At 43.3% G+C, this 14,679-nt stretch overlaps 1 protein-coding gene across 3 annotated transcripts in view; it reads right to left on the bottom strand.

The window, feature by feature from the left end:
- Positions 1-14,679, bottom strand: part of PPP2R3C (protein phosphatase 2 regulatory subunit B''gamma) — a 30,535-nt gene that overhangs the window by 13,126 nt on the left and 2,730 nt on the right. For 2 of the 3 annotated variants that reach the window (XM_066614257.1, XM_066614266.1), the window contains exons 2-4: positions 9,289-9,416; positions 6,301-7,084; positions 4,636-5,551 (exon numbers count right to left, since the gene is read on the bottom strand). In XM_066614257.1, coding sequence (XP_066470354.1) covers positions 4,935-5,551; positions 6,301-7,084; positions 9,289-9,416 — 1,529 coding nt within the window. In that variant the 3' untranslated portion in view covers positions 4,636-4,934. Of the gene's footprint in view, positions 1-385; positions 457-1,299; positions 1,398-2,275; positions 2,389-2,491; positions 2,597-4,635; positions 5,552-6,300; positions 7,085-9,288; positions 9,417-14,679 lie in introns of those variants that run through there. The other variant, XM_066614275.1, reaches the window with a different exon arrangement.

The raw sequence follows: 14,679 nt of genomic DNA, 5'->3' as shown, positions 1-14,679 counted from the left end.
TGAGGTCTCCTTGGGCTAAGCCCCAGCAGCTGCAGTGAGTCCATTTGGACCCACACCAGCAACATCGCTGGCACAAGTCCAAGTTGATTTGTGTTGATGGATTAGACCTGGGAAGGTGGTTATGGCACATGCTGGCACCCTCAATCCCGCCCCTCTCCAGGGCCCAATTCACCCACCACCTCTATTGCTACCCACCCCTGCTCCAGTCTGCCCCCTCCCTAGTCTGACAGGACTCCAGATGTCCACCAGTGGCAGCAGGAAGGTTTTGGCTTTGCTACCAGCACAGCTGGGAGAAGAGCTGTTGCAAAGTGCTTTCCCGTTCATGCTCTACCAGTACAACTCCCCAACAGGACTGGGCCATAAAAGTTTAACCTGCACCACTTACTGATTCTCTGAGATAACCTTGTCCAGCCACATCATACAGACTGAGGCCTATTCTTGTTTGGTACAGCCACACTGTGAAACAGATACAGAAATATATGATGGAATCTGTTTGAGGTCAGTGACGTTCTTGACAAAGCAAAAGAAGGTGTGGCAACACTTTCAAAGCAGAAAAAAGTGGCACAATGATATACTGTACCAGATTCCAATACAGGGAAGCGCCAATATTGCTGTTTCTTTCACTAATATATTACAAATCAAATTATTAAAAATTTTAAAGTCAATGCTGCAAGTCCATAGCCAGCAAAATATTCTGAATTCATTACACAAATGGTGCAAATGTTATTTCTTTCTCAGAAGACATAACAGGACCCTGCTTAAAGCAGCACTGTCTTAATGGGGGTGAAGATTGAACAGGCAGAAAGTAGAGAGGGGAAAGAATAAGAATTCTTGTGTAAGAATCACAATACTCTTTTAGGGGAAGAATTGAATTATGAAACAGACTGGGATTTGCAGGAATCTGATAAATTACTATTATTTATATACAGTGTCTTCCAAGAACAAGTCACTATATTTACAAAGGATGAGAAGGTCCCTCTGTCCCATGGGACTCCCAACAAAAAATTAAGTCAAGGGAGAGAGCAGAGAATGGAGAGCGTAATGAGACAGGGATAAACTGGGGAAGAATCTGCAATTATTTCATTTCCATGCACTTAGTTACAGCTGACGAAGTTGTAGGGAAAAAAGGGTGAAAGCCCTCACGAAAAAGTGAGAAAAAATGTGATTCAAGATTCTCATTTTTACTGGACTTCATGTTTTGCGCTTCAGTGATGCAAATATGAAGACTACTGGAAATTCCAGACCTCTAGATTACTATCAACACATCACAGGATTTTTCATAAGTAAGAACAAACCTACCTTTTCTCATCACATAATTAAAAAACTGCATGATAGATATTCTTCCATAGGGATCATTGTGAAGCAATTTTGCAAAAACTTTAGCTGCAAAGAACTGCCTGCAAAATAGAAAAGTAATAATATTGGAGCTCTGAAGACTCAACCACATTCTGTCATAACCATAATGCCTCTGCTTAGCTCCCACTGCCTGGAATGGCTTCCAAGGAGAGGGGGAGGGGCTGCTTGGATGCCGTGGTGAGGTTCCCTGCAAAACTTAGTGCTTTGCATCTCCTCTAGCAATGCCACTGGTCATAACTGCAGTTAATTTAATGAGTAACAAATCTTCTGAAAATTATTTATGGTAACACAAGATGTTTAGGGGTTGGGTGGGTGTTGACTGAGCAGGACACCCACAAAACTCTCCATCAAAATTAAGCACCTATTCCTATTCTCCAGGACTTCCTGGCCAAAACAGAACAAATCCACTAGAAGAACTGTATCAATTCCATCTCTTTTGCACAGTTTGCTGCTGAAAATGAATTTTCCTGTCTAAACTGCATATTAATCGTGCAATTGACATGTTCATCCAGGTAATCCAAAACTCTACATCAGGGGTGTCAAACTCATGCCATACAGAGGGCTGAATAGCATTCATGATGCCTGCTGAGGGCCATAGGTGATGTCATTACACAGGAGGTGATGTCATTAAACAGGTCAAAACCAGAAATAAACACTCTGTTCTCGTGTAGGAACTCATTAGCTGCTAATGACAGGAAAGAAAATGCACAAATCTTGATCATATTTCAATATATGGGAGAGCCCAATTATTGTGTGAGCCACCCTTTCAGCAGTGTCACCTCAGCATTGCTCAGCAGCTGAGAGCCTTAGGGCCAGATAAAAAGCTTCTGTGGGCCACATCCTGCCCCCGGGCCTTATGTTTGACGCCCCTGCTCTACATCAAAGCAGAACAGGATTAAAGTGAATGAAGGAGCCTTACTTGCACTTGGATCCAGCCTTTTCACCAACTTTCAGGAAGCTTTCATAGTTGATCATTGCTTCATCCCCCATCATTGGTGGTGTCTGATGTTTGTCCAAAAGAAACCACAGATTCTGAAAGGAAATTCAGACATGAATAGGGAAATATATACAACAGATAACCTGCTTCACAGATTACATTTATCTGAGAAGACACACATTGTTATTGTTTTCTTACCTGCAGTTCTTCGTTATCTAGCAGCTCTCTACTTTTTCTCTGCAAAAACACTGCTCTAGATTCTTCTCTTAATTTCTGTAATAAAATTTCATCTTCTGCTGGCAGCTAAAAGAAATGATAAGAATTGTTATTTGCAGTGCTGTTGAGCTCTATGGGCAAGAACTCAAGTCAGAGTCCTGGCCGGATTGTACACAAACTCATGCTAACAAGGTTCATGGCCACAAAGAAATTGTAGTCTTTTTCATAAATATGCAGGGACAGACAAAAATAAAAATTAAAGCATGAGGTGGGTGGGTGTGACGTTTGTTTCAACTAGTTATAACTTGGGTGCATGTGTGTTTTTGGTTTAAATGCTGGCATGCCTGTTGTGATTTCAATCCCATAGGATTGAAGGAGGAGAGGACAAGACTTTCTCCTCTTAATTTGCCTAACACATACAGATTTTAAACCTTATTCTAACAATATTTGCCTACAAATAGCAAGTCCCCTTGCTCAAAAAAAGGTTGCCAAATAGAACTGATCCCTTTCAAATCCAGCTGGTGAGTTTAAGGTTATCTCCTATTATTTCTACAGTACAACTTTCTTCCTTCACTGTGGTAACATGTCCTTGTTGCTTTCTTTCCACTGATTTTGCTGGGCAGATGTTACATCAGAAGTTAACAGGAAAAATCCAGTTCCCTGAGTTAACCCATCTCCACTGCTCATCATACCTAATCCAGCTTCCAGTGGGCAATGGCTAAGGGTCAGGGATGACATGAGATACTTGATGTCATGTGCCCTTTCCTTATCCCCATTTATGATCCAGTACACCCATTACAGACAGCAGGGGGCATCCAAGAGCATGGAGCAGATTACATGTGCCGAAGTGGCCTTTCGTCTCTCCCTCCAATGTCCAGTGGTTGTTTCCATGATTGTCTACCCTAGTGAGTTCCAAGTGGAAGAAATTCTAAGCATTCCAAAGATAATATGGGGTCCTTGATATCTTGTGCCCCACCTGCTGCCAATAAATGGAATGCCATTTGAGTACCATTTCCATATACTCACAAGATGCTTAAAATATGAATTTCAAAATACACAAAATAAAAAAAAACACTAAGGATACTTGTAACTGGAAAATACTTTGGTAGAGAAAATATTTATACCACAGGAATTATGCATGTGTTCTATTGGCCAATGCTTAAGGAACTTTCCACTTTTTTCATAATTAGAAAAAGAAATGACTAATGGAAGAATTATGACAGAAGGCATCAGCCCAAACTCTTAGAAGACTAAAACTGCCCACAAGGAATCTCAGTGAGAATAAATTAACGAGAATGACACTACTGGACACAAGTTCAATAAAATGTAGTACTAGGAGAACATGGAGGTCTTCTTTATATCTTCTGAACAGGTGACTTCGGTTGTAACTCTTGAATCTAATTTGGCTGCCCCATCAGCTTCATGAAAAACACTAGCCATGTTTTCCTTATTTTTGCAGAATCTGCATCCAAGTCACTTCCTATAAGATTTTGCTCCCATCTAGCGAGTACTCTTCATACAAGGTTGGCATCAAAATTTCATATATCAAAGGATGGACAGACAGAAAGTTAGAATTTAAAAGTTTTGCAGCAACTCTGCCTAGAGACTGCATTGATTTTGGCTTGGATCCAAAGATCCTCATGCATGAGCAGAAGGAAGTTCAGGGTGCCTGTGGGGGGGGGGGTGCGCAACATTTCTCCTCCCTGTTTCATTCCCCTCCGTCACATGCATCACACACTATTCTGGTTCCCCAGAACAACCTTTTGGGGGGAGTATGCACAAGGGATTGTAGTGGAAAAGGGGTCTTAAGTTTTGGTGTGCTCAAAGAGTACCTTCTGCTCCAGCACAAGGATCCAAACCTGCCATAGTACCTGAATCTGTCATCTTAATTGTATAAAAGCATATAATTTCTATGTAACTCCTTGACCAGGAAAAATATGTTCTTGATATTGAACATTTCAAATAGTGGGGGAGGGGGGAAATGAATGGCAGGGTGATCTGAATCTGAGTTGAGAGGGTATATCCAAACCTTCCCAACAAGTATTCTGCAAAGATTCTGCAATTTCATTTACATTTGTAAGGCCCACTTATCAAACCCATGCACAGATTATAGCTCATGACAAAACTTATTTGGGGAAAAAGGAATTTATTGAAAGAAAAAAAATCACAGAATCTTTGGGGAATCATACAGTAAAAATGACTATGACTTCATAAAGACATTAACATGAATAGCAATGCAAGGCATAATACTGATTGTATTCAAGTACATTTTTAAAAGTATTTTAAAAGTTGATTAAAAAAACAGTGCTGAAAACCACAGAGGTTGACTGTCAGTGCAGAAATAAAGGAGGTAGACAGAAGGCTGGATAGCACCAATCTCAGAAGCAGCCCACCCAAAGCACTCAGTCAGCCACATCAGGAATACTCAGGGGACTTGCCTCCTCGTGGTGCCACCACGCTTCCTTGGCCTCCCTCTCCTCCCCCTTGAAGGCACCCCAAATGTCTGTGGGTCTGGAAGAGGTGCCTGCATCTGGGATGCTGCAGGTGCACCACCTTCCCAATGTGACTGAGAAGGGTAAGCACTCTCCTTCTGGGCAGGGACAGGGGAGGATGTCCTCTGCTGGGACGATGAGGGGAATGGTCTTGCTGTTGAAAAGAAGTCCATGAAAGTATGTCTGAGGAGGCTGAGCTCTTGGCGGAAGCGAGCGATCTCCACATCAGTCCTGTTCACATCCAGGATATGCTGCTTCCTCTGCTGCTGCCACTCTTCCTGGTGAGCTTGGAGCTCCGCTTCGGTGGCTCGACGCTGTTCCTGCCTTGCCAGTCGCATCTCCCTGATGAGGTTGTTTTGAAATGACCGCTGCTGTTCAAGGAAGAGTCGGAAAGTTGTGTCCATGGCCTCCCTTCCAGCCCTCATCTCCTCAAGCAGGCGGTCTATGGTTTCCTCCCTGGCCCGGCGTCTTTTTGCTCTCATCTGCGCCATCCTGTCCACGGCTGCTACAGGTGGCCTTGGCGCTGTCTCTGAGCCACAGCTTGGTCTCCCTGTTTCAAGGAATGAAGGGAAGCAAGAAATGTGTAAATGGACCTCCTAGAAAAGGAGAGGAATGCAGGTAAGCAGTATATCAATTATAGTGACGAGCCAAAAATCATAGGGGAAAAGGGCGTTGTCAGCACAAGGCCTCTTCTTGGTATCTTGTCACTGCATTGACTTTGTTGTATTAGTAAAACAGTACATCTTTACGGTCAGCAAACCAAGACCAGGAAAAGGCATATTTATTAGTGCTAACATTCTTCAGGTAATAATGAACAGTCAGTCTTTGTAATTGGGACTCTTCTCTACAAGAGAAAGTCTTTACTGTACTTTGCAAGAGAGAAGGCCAAAAAATCAGTGCTGCAGTGGTAGCTATGGCATGTGGCATGATAGTGTCCTTAACAGCTGAATCTCAAAATGACACCTGCATTTTTTCAACCTCCTCCAAAATGCTCCTTTTGAAATCATCTTGAAGGACAGAGAGGCAGAAGTTCAAACCCAGAAGAACTTTGGAACTACCAGCAAGAATTAGCTCAAGGACATGACCAACCCATCCACACTTTCCTCTGTCAGTAACATTGGACAGGTGGGAGGAGAATTTTAAAAAGCACAACACTAGTCCACACCAATACTGTATTATGATGAATGTTTCCCCTCCTCTCATGTGACCAAATTAAAAGCCTGAAGCAAACAGAAACAGAAGGTCAACTACAGCAGTCATTGCGCCTCCAGACATGGAAAAAAGGCTAGGAACACTTACCTGTTGCAATGTTGTCCTGGATCCCGGCTTCCAACCCCTGTTCTGAATGGTAGGTGGAGGACAGTGGCTGTGGAGCCTGAATAGCAGTGGGCCTGGCAGGCAGCAGGATGTCTGGTTCCTGGAAAGCAGGCAGCTGGTCCTCCCCCGAAGCTGGCGCAACGGCCACTGTGCTGGAGGAAGATGAGGAGACAGGCTGCAGGGGCAGCTGGAAAGCAGCAGCTTCTTCAGATTCCACCTTGATCTTCAATACCCCCTGCAGGGGCTCCTGTGGGGCATCAATAATTCCATCAAAAGTAGCCTCAGTCTCAGAGTCCTCTTCCACCTTCCAGGAAATTTCTGGTACAGGTTCCCAGGATGGTCCTGGCTGAACCATGGTCATGGAAGGCTGGAGTCTCATTGTCTGACTCATAGAGGAGGGGACACTCTCTGATTCTCCCCCACAGATCTCATCTAGCTCCCTGAAGAAGCGGCAGCGAACTGGCATGGCCCCTGCCTTGCCCATTGCATCCTTTGCTTTTCGGTAGGCTTTGCGAAGATCTCGGATCCGGTTGTTACACTGAATTCTTGTGCGTAGGAATCCCTCCTCGGCCATCTTCTTGGCTAGGACTGCATAGAGGTCGCTGTTGGTAGGCATGTTCTGAACCCTGCGCTGGACCAGCAAGGTGTTCCAGTGACCCAAGAGGACTCTAGTCTCCTCATCGGTCCAGGTGGGGCCGCGAGGAGCCCGGCCAGAAGATTTGAATTTGCCTGGCTGTTCTCCCTCCATAACAGATGGGAATGGTTCCTGGAGAAAAAAGGCAAAGTGGTCTCTGCAGACTGTGTCCAGTGTCAGGGCAGGAATCTGTATCCAAAGCGTAAATGCGTGTCTGCAAAGGGGAGGGACACAAACAGACCTGTGCTGCCATGTCACTTCCAAAAGAAAGGACAGCAGAAATGTGGAAGAATCCCCCAAGCACCCACCATGTTGGAGGCAACGGGCAGAAGAGAGAATCTCCTAATGAACCGTCTCATACATGGTTGTTTTGGACAGGTTGTTTTGGACAAAACCCCAGAATCTGAGGCATACACAAACTTCTGAAATTTCCCCACACAACATTAGGACTGTTCCCCCTATCCCCTGCAACTAAATCACTGTGAGAATGTCTTCCTTCCCCACACACAGCATATACCCATATTTCATATACCAAGAAACAGGAGACACGAAATCGTTGGGGAAACCTTGCAAAAATGTACAAAATTCAAAATCTCATCCATACACAGCACAGTCACCACAGTGTATCAGCCCATTGGAGCAGATCTGCAGCTACCCTCGACAAGAGAGAAAGGGACACAGGCATTTGCACAGCACTGCACAACATTTTAACACTACAATCTTTGAAATACAAATAGGAATTACGTCTGGGTTAGTAGTTCAAATTCGAGTGTGTGTGGACTCTCCAGAATCAGCCTATTAACATTGCTGTCTTTACATTCCAGCAAAGATTAAAAATCTTTATAGTACTCAATGTCATCTTTGAATTCTCTACAATGTGTTCACCCTTTAGAATGAGCATGTAATATGAAGTCACTATGATTACTATTTTATAGATAGAAACTGAAAACCACTGAAAGTCACTGGGTAAGTGGGTAAGTAACTGAGGACTAATTCAAACAAATAGCAAACTAGGTGGAAAACCCGTTACTGGATTGTATCATTTCAGACTGGAAGTGGGGGACAATATACCTCCTCGATGTTAAAAGCGCATAGTGATGTTTTGTTAATACCCAGAAGCAATTGTGGAATTCTCATTTGCAGTCTAAAGTGGTACAATCCTGGAATATCAGCTCAACTACAGTTTGTATGAACACTGCACTTCTAGGCACGTTTACTCAGAGGTAAGTCCTACTATGTCCAATGGGACTTACTATCAGGTAGCACAGGATTGCTGCCTAGGTGAATTACCCAAGTTTACATAACTTCCCTTAGCTGACCCTGTTCATAGCAAAAGGAGACTTTAAACTGAGTGTTTCTAATTCACATAAAGGTCTCCAATTTCTAAATTAAACCGATTCTGTGTTTTGGTACAGGTTACCTGTTGGAACCTCATACAAGAACTTTACTGACTATTTCAAAGGGAAGTTGCATTGCCAAATATCCCTAGTGACTGACAGCCCAATTCTATCTATTTTCCAGGACCAGTGCAGATATACCCATGGGGTGTGCACTGCATCCTGTGGTGTGGGGGACAGTCACATAGACCTCCTTAAGGTATGGGAACATTTGTTCCCTTACCTCAGGGCTGCATTGCGGCTGCACCAGAACTGGAAAGTAGGATAGGATCCTGAGATATCATGACATTGTTTTGAAAGTGTGCTGTCTGTAATTGTTTCATTCAATACCACAACCAAATGATACAGCAAGGGCAGCTCACATATATGCCTTGTTACAAGTAACAATAGAAGGATTCTGAGCTAGGAATAGATTGGCCAAAGTAGTACAGCATGTGCATGGCTTTGATGCCAGCCACATGTCCCTGTAACATCACCACATCATGCAACATGGACAAAGCTTGCACGGCTGGCAGTTTCAGCAAGCCCCAGGTTTTCTACTGCATAACAGTGCAGAAGAAAATTGTTCTCCTCATCCCTCCAAGATCAGTAGACTTCAATGGTCAAGCATTGCCTCTGCACCTAGGATTTAATTGCAGACAGTGTTTCAGCTTGGCAATCAATACTTCTGCACAACTTCCTGTCCCATAAGGTAGCTCTGATCACACCTGTATGATCAGGTGTGAGGAGGGAAGTTTGGGATTCTGTCCCTTAGTTACCTAGGTCATTCTTATAAACATGAACTTACATTGAAAGGAATCAATTCAGTACTTAATTTTCTGAAGACCTCCATTCTTTAGAACTTGAAAGTTGACACAAATTACAAGTCTACCTTAGATAATAAGAAAGATTTTTTTTTTTAAACTGGAAAAGCTTATAGTCACTGAAAACTCCACTTACCCTATAATAAAACCGTGGTATATTCATATAGGAAGTACTGGCATTTTTCCTTCCTCCTTTCCATTCCAGGTAGTACTTTGTAAACAGCTCCATCTCTTCATCCTTCAGCTCTTGATCACTCCTTTTAGCTGGTTAACATAACACAGAATCCATTACACCTTACTCAAATATAGACTATTCTAATTAAACAAACTTCCATTTATCATTGTTTTACATACTTATTCTAAAGAATTGGTTACATAATTTGGCTGATGGTTTCCAATCATTACTCGAGATTGCATGCACACTCCACATCTCTGTCTACTTATCCTTCAGCTTCTAAAGCTTTCTTACCTGAAAAGTCCCTTCCTGTTAACAATGCACAGTCCCTCCTGACTGCAGGTCCCTGGAGAGATTTTCCTCCAAAGCTGACCTTTCACCCATTCCGTACAAGTTGCATTAATCTAAGAACATAAGAACAGCCCCACTGGATCAGGCCATAGGCCCATCTAGTCCAGCTTCCTGTATCTCACAACGGCCCACCAAATGCCCCAGGGAGCAAACCAGATAACAAGACACCTCATCCTGGTGCCCTCCTGAAACTCTAAGCAAGGGGTGGATGGGAGTGTGTTTTGGGGCTAAGGGAAAGGGTTAACTCCCAATCGAACACATCTTCTAAAGCAGTTGTTCTCTTGAAAAAAAAGCAGCCATTAAATTTTATTGAAATGCAAATTGCTGAAGTAAGGATAAAATAATCAATACATTAGAGAAGCAGGGAATGGAGCTTGCTCCCAGGTAAATATGCATAGGATTGCACATAAACACAGTTTACGGGATCCTGAAGGCTAAGGGGGGATAGGGATTAGAGTTGGGGTACGCATGCTATAATTTCATCCCATCCAGGGTGGGGTCCAGGATATGATAAGATTTTAAGTGATCTGACCCTATGAAACTTAAATGCAGGGGGGATTAATTATGACTGGAAAAGTGCTGTTCTTTCAATGTGAACCAACTCTACGTCACAAGAAAGGACAATATCTCTCCCCACCCTGTATCTCAGGTTTGGTGCTAGATTAGTAGTTTCCTGCTCACTATGCACCAAATGTCAACAGTTAGTGCTATAAGGCAACAGCACAGCAATGGTATAGTGATGAATTTCAGACTTAAATGAGCAGAAAGCTACTCCTCTAACACCAGAACTCCAACAGTCTAGTACTAACTGAGTCATGGGTGAGGGAATTTCCTAACCCTTATCCCCATGACTCCTCATGGGCCCTGAACTTTTTACCTATTTCTAAGCAGATTCAACAAACCTGTCTTGGAAACTACAGTACAGGTTGAGCCTCATTATTCTCGTGGGTTCCATTACTGGATGGCAAAAAACGCACTATAGCAAATCAATTTAAAAAAGAAACGGTGAATTAAAAACGGCCTTGATGGCCTTTGTCATCTGAAATTAAATCCGGATAAGACAGAGGCTCTCCTGGTTCGGAAATCCTCGATGCAGGTGCTGGACTATTGGCTTGCTCTGAAGGGGGTTGCGCTCCCTCTGAAGGAGCAAGTCCGCAGCTTGGGGGTCCACCTGGACTCACAGCTGCTCCTGGATTCCCAGGTGGTGGCTGTGGCTAGGGGGGCCTTCGCTCAGCTTCGGCTGGTGCGCCAGCTGTGGCCGTACCTGGATCGTGCAGACCTGGCCACTGTGATCCATGCCACGGTGACATCGAGGTTAGATTATTGTAACACGCTTAATGTGGGGCTGCCCCTGAAGACGGTTCGGAAACTGCAATTAGTGCAGAATGCGGCGGCCCTTGTGGTCACTGGAGCTAGGTGGTTTGACTCTGTCAGTCCGCTTCTCCAGGGGCTACATTGGCTGCCCATTCGTTTCCGGGCCCAATTCAAGGTACTGGTTTTGACCTTTAAAGCCCTATACTGCTCTGGGCCAGGGTATCTTAGAGATCGCCTACTTCCGCACAATCCGGCTCGTCCTCTTAGGTCATCAGAGAAGGCCTTTTTACAAGTGCCGCCGCCTAAGGAAGTACGTGGGGCAGCGGCAAGAAATAGGGCCTTCTCAGTAGTGGCACCAACATTATGGAATGCCCTTCCCCTTGACTTGAGAATGGCTCCCTCTCTGGGACCTTTCGGCGAGGCCTGAAGACCCTTTTGTTTAAACAAGCCTTCTGAGTTCATGGCCTTTTTAACATCTTTTTTACATCTTTTAGTATTTTTTACAGGCTTGAGTCCTCTATGATCCACTGCTTTATGCTCTTTTTTATCTGACTTTTTATCTGACTACTGTTTTTATGGTATCTGTTCATGTGTTTTAATATGCTTTTATCTGTTTGTTAAATTATGTTTTAATCTGTTTTTAACATGTTGTAAGCCACCCTGGGTCCCTTTGGGGAGAAGGGCGGGGTATAAATATAAATAAAGTTTATTAATTATTATTATTATTATTTGTGATGTAAGATAAGAGTCATTAAGAAGACAATCCATCAATCAGTTCCCCTCCAAGCGCTTAGAAAGGCACTTCACTCAGCCCCTCCCTTCACCAAGGCAAAGTGATCACCTGTCTTTAACCTGCTCACAGGGGAGGGAGGGGTCACCGGAGAGAGAAGGATTGAAGGGAGGGGTCACCAGAGAGAGAAGCCTCTCTCTCATTAAGGAGGCTGTTGTTAAAGGACTGTTCAGTTTTTTTAAACTGATTTCAAAGGGCTGCATTTTTTCCCTTCTCCAGGGATCAGCACATTCCTTCTCATTTGCAGGGGCCATTCCTGTTGAGTCAAATCTGTGTATAAAAAATCCGTGTATAACAAGGCTGGACCTGTAGTTTCATCATTCAGCTAATGGCATGAGCTTCAAGAACTAGCAACCAACACATGACGCAGTGGTTTCTTGGGACCGAGCTCAAGTTCATTTTTCTTTTTAACTTTATGTTTATAACGTCACTGGTAGTTTTACTCGGCTTACTAATTCTCCAAACATTTTTTTCTCCTTACTATAAGATCTTAGGGTACAGAACTCTTACATACAGAAAAAATACCGTATGCCACGTAAAGGAGATGGAGTAAGAACATAAGAACAGCCCTGCTGGATCAGGCCATAGGTCCATCCAGCTTCTTGTATCTCACAACAGCCCACCAAATGCCCCAGGGCATTTGGCAAGACAACAAGAGAGCTGCATCCTGGTGCCCTCCCTTGTATCTGGCATAGCCCATTTCTAAAATAGGTAGAGCAGGATATAAATAAAACTGCATTATTGTTTTTTTTAAATTCTGTTGTAAGCCACCTTGAGTGCCTCCAAATGGAGAGATGGGAGAGGGAATACTGAACATAAGTATTTTAAATATAGAAATTCTTCCAGCATGAGCCTGTCAGAAAGGGTTTGGGAGACTACTAGTGTGATCCTGTGCATGTCTACACATGTGTTCTCTGGGGCTTACTTCTAGGAAGGCTATAGGATTGCAGTCAAAATCTTAAACTGGAAATTTTTCTTGCTGGGACCCAAGTATACCCTGAATATGTAAAACAGTAGAACAAGGCTACCCATTTGTGGATATAATCTACCAGCATTTACATAAAACTTTCTTTTTTCACAGAAATCAAGTTTACTAGTGCTTTACAGGTCTATTTTGACACCAACAAAAGCACTAGCTCTTTATATTGTGTCTTCACATAAAATGCAATATTTGTTGATAGTTTAACACAGTAATTGAAAGATTAAAAGCCACAGTCCAAAGATACAGTCAGGCAGAGATAACTGCAATCAGACTGTGTCTCACTTTGCATAATATGCAAGTACTTTGGTGCAAGAATGAGCTTATCATATACTTGAATGAACTAGATCAGTGGTACTCAAAATGGCTGTTGGCCATGACTCCCCATCATGTTCCTGAGGGCTGGAAGTGACATCATTAAACAGGAAGTGGTCAGAAATATTAACTATATTAATATTAATTATATTACTCATATCATTAATTAAATACAGATCTTAAAATATATTATTAACACACAGCAATATACATGCTTTATAGATAATCAGCTGCTGATCACTGTTGTAGACAGGATGCTGGAGTAGGTAGATTTTGTCTGGTCCAGGAAGACTCATTTTTTTAACTTTGTAAGCATACCAATATAATTGATTTATCAAATGAACTTTGTGAACAACCAGTCTGACCAACATTACACACACACACACACACCCTGTGGACCCCAATTCAACTAGTCATTTCTCCCATTCTCCTTGGATAGGATTGAACCCTTTATTAATTTAATTTTTCCAGCAGCTGGTGGGAAAAACAAAAATAGACCATGAAAATATATCAGAGCTGATAAGGGTTTGGTTAGGAGTCTGATTTGTCTCCTATACTAGGAGATGCACAGCTCAACCCTATGCATGCCTACTCAGAAGTAAGTCCCATTAGGGTCAACGGGGCTTACTCCCTGGAAAGTGTGGATAAGATTGGGCTGGCAATCACTTAATCCAGGGGTATCCAAACCCCGCCCTGGGGCCACTTGCGGCCCTCAAGGCCTCTCATTACGGCCCTCTGGGAATCCCCAGTCTCCAATGAGTCTCTGGCCCTCCGGAGCTTTGTTGAAGCCCACACTGGCCTGACACAACTGCTCTCAGCGTGAGGGTGACTGTTTGACCTCTCGTGTGAGCTGAGGGATGAGGGCTCCCTCCACTGCTTGTTGTTTCACGCCTGTGATACAGTAGCAGCAGCAAAGGAAAGGCCAGTCTTGCTTTGTGCAAGGCCTTTTATAGGCCTTGAGCTATTGCAAGACCTTCATTCATTCATTCATATAAGTTCATCTTTAATATATTCGTTTATGTAAACATAAATTTATTCAAATATAAGATGTAAATTAATTCTCCCCCCCTCCCCGGCCCTCGACACAGTGTCAGAGAGATGATGTGGCCCTCCTGCTAAAAACTTTGGACACCCCTGACTTAATCAATGTCTGATAAGTATTCCCTTCAAATAGCAAGATTCATCACTTTAAAAATACAGCCTCTCCTCTTCAGTCAAACAACAAGATTAATAAATCACTTTAAAAACAGTACCCTTTTTCTGCTCCTGGCCAAGTGTGTGCTCCCCCCCCCCCCCGCCAACTACATGGAAACAACTTTAAGACCCCGGGTGAGTGGTAAAATAGGAAGCGTTTTATTTGGGGAGGGGGAGGAAAGCGGGAAGGTTTGGAGGTCGAAAGGGGGGAGTGGAAGAGGGAGGGGGTTGAAAAGAGAGATTTCACTTTGATGAGAAGCGATCCCAGGCTGGGAACTAGGAACCTGCACAAATACATCCAGTTCTGAGGCAGCAGCATCTACTCTGTTTTTTAAGTTCTTAAATTTTTCCAGCTTTATCTACCTCTAACTCACCATGAACAAGTCTGCATTAGAGGTATAAACTGTCA

Source organism: Tiliqua scincoides, chromosome 1, assembly GCF_035046505.1.
Source record: "Tiliqua scincoides isolate rTilSci1 chromosome 1, rTilSci1.hap2, whole genome shotgun sequence".
NCBI classification, from domain to species: Eukaryota; Metazoa; Chordata; class Lepidosauria; order Squamata; family Scincidae; genus Tiliqua; species Tiliqua scincoides.
This window is presented reverse-complemented; position numbering and strand designations above follow the sequence as displayed.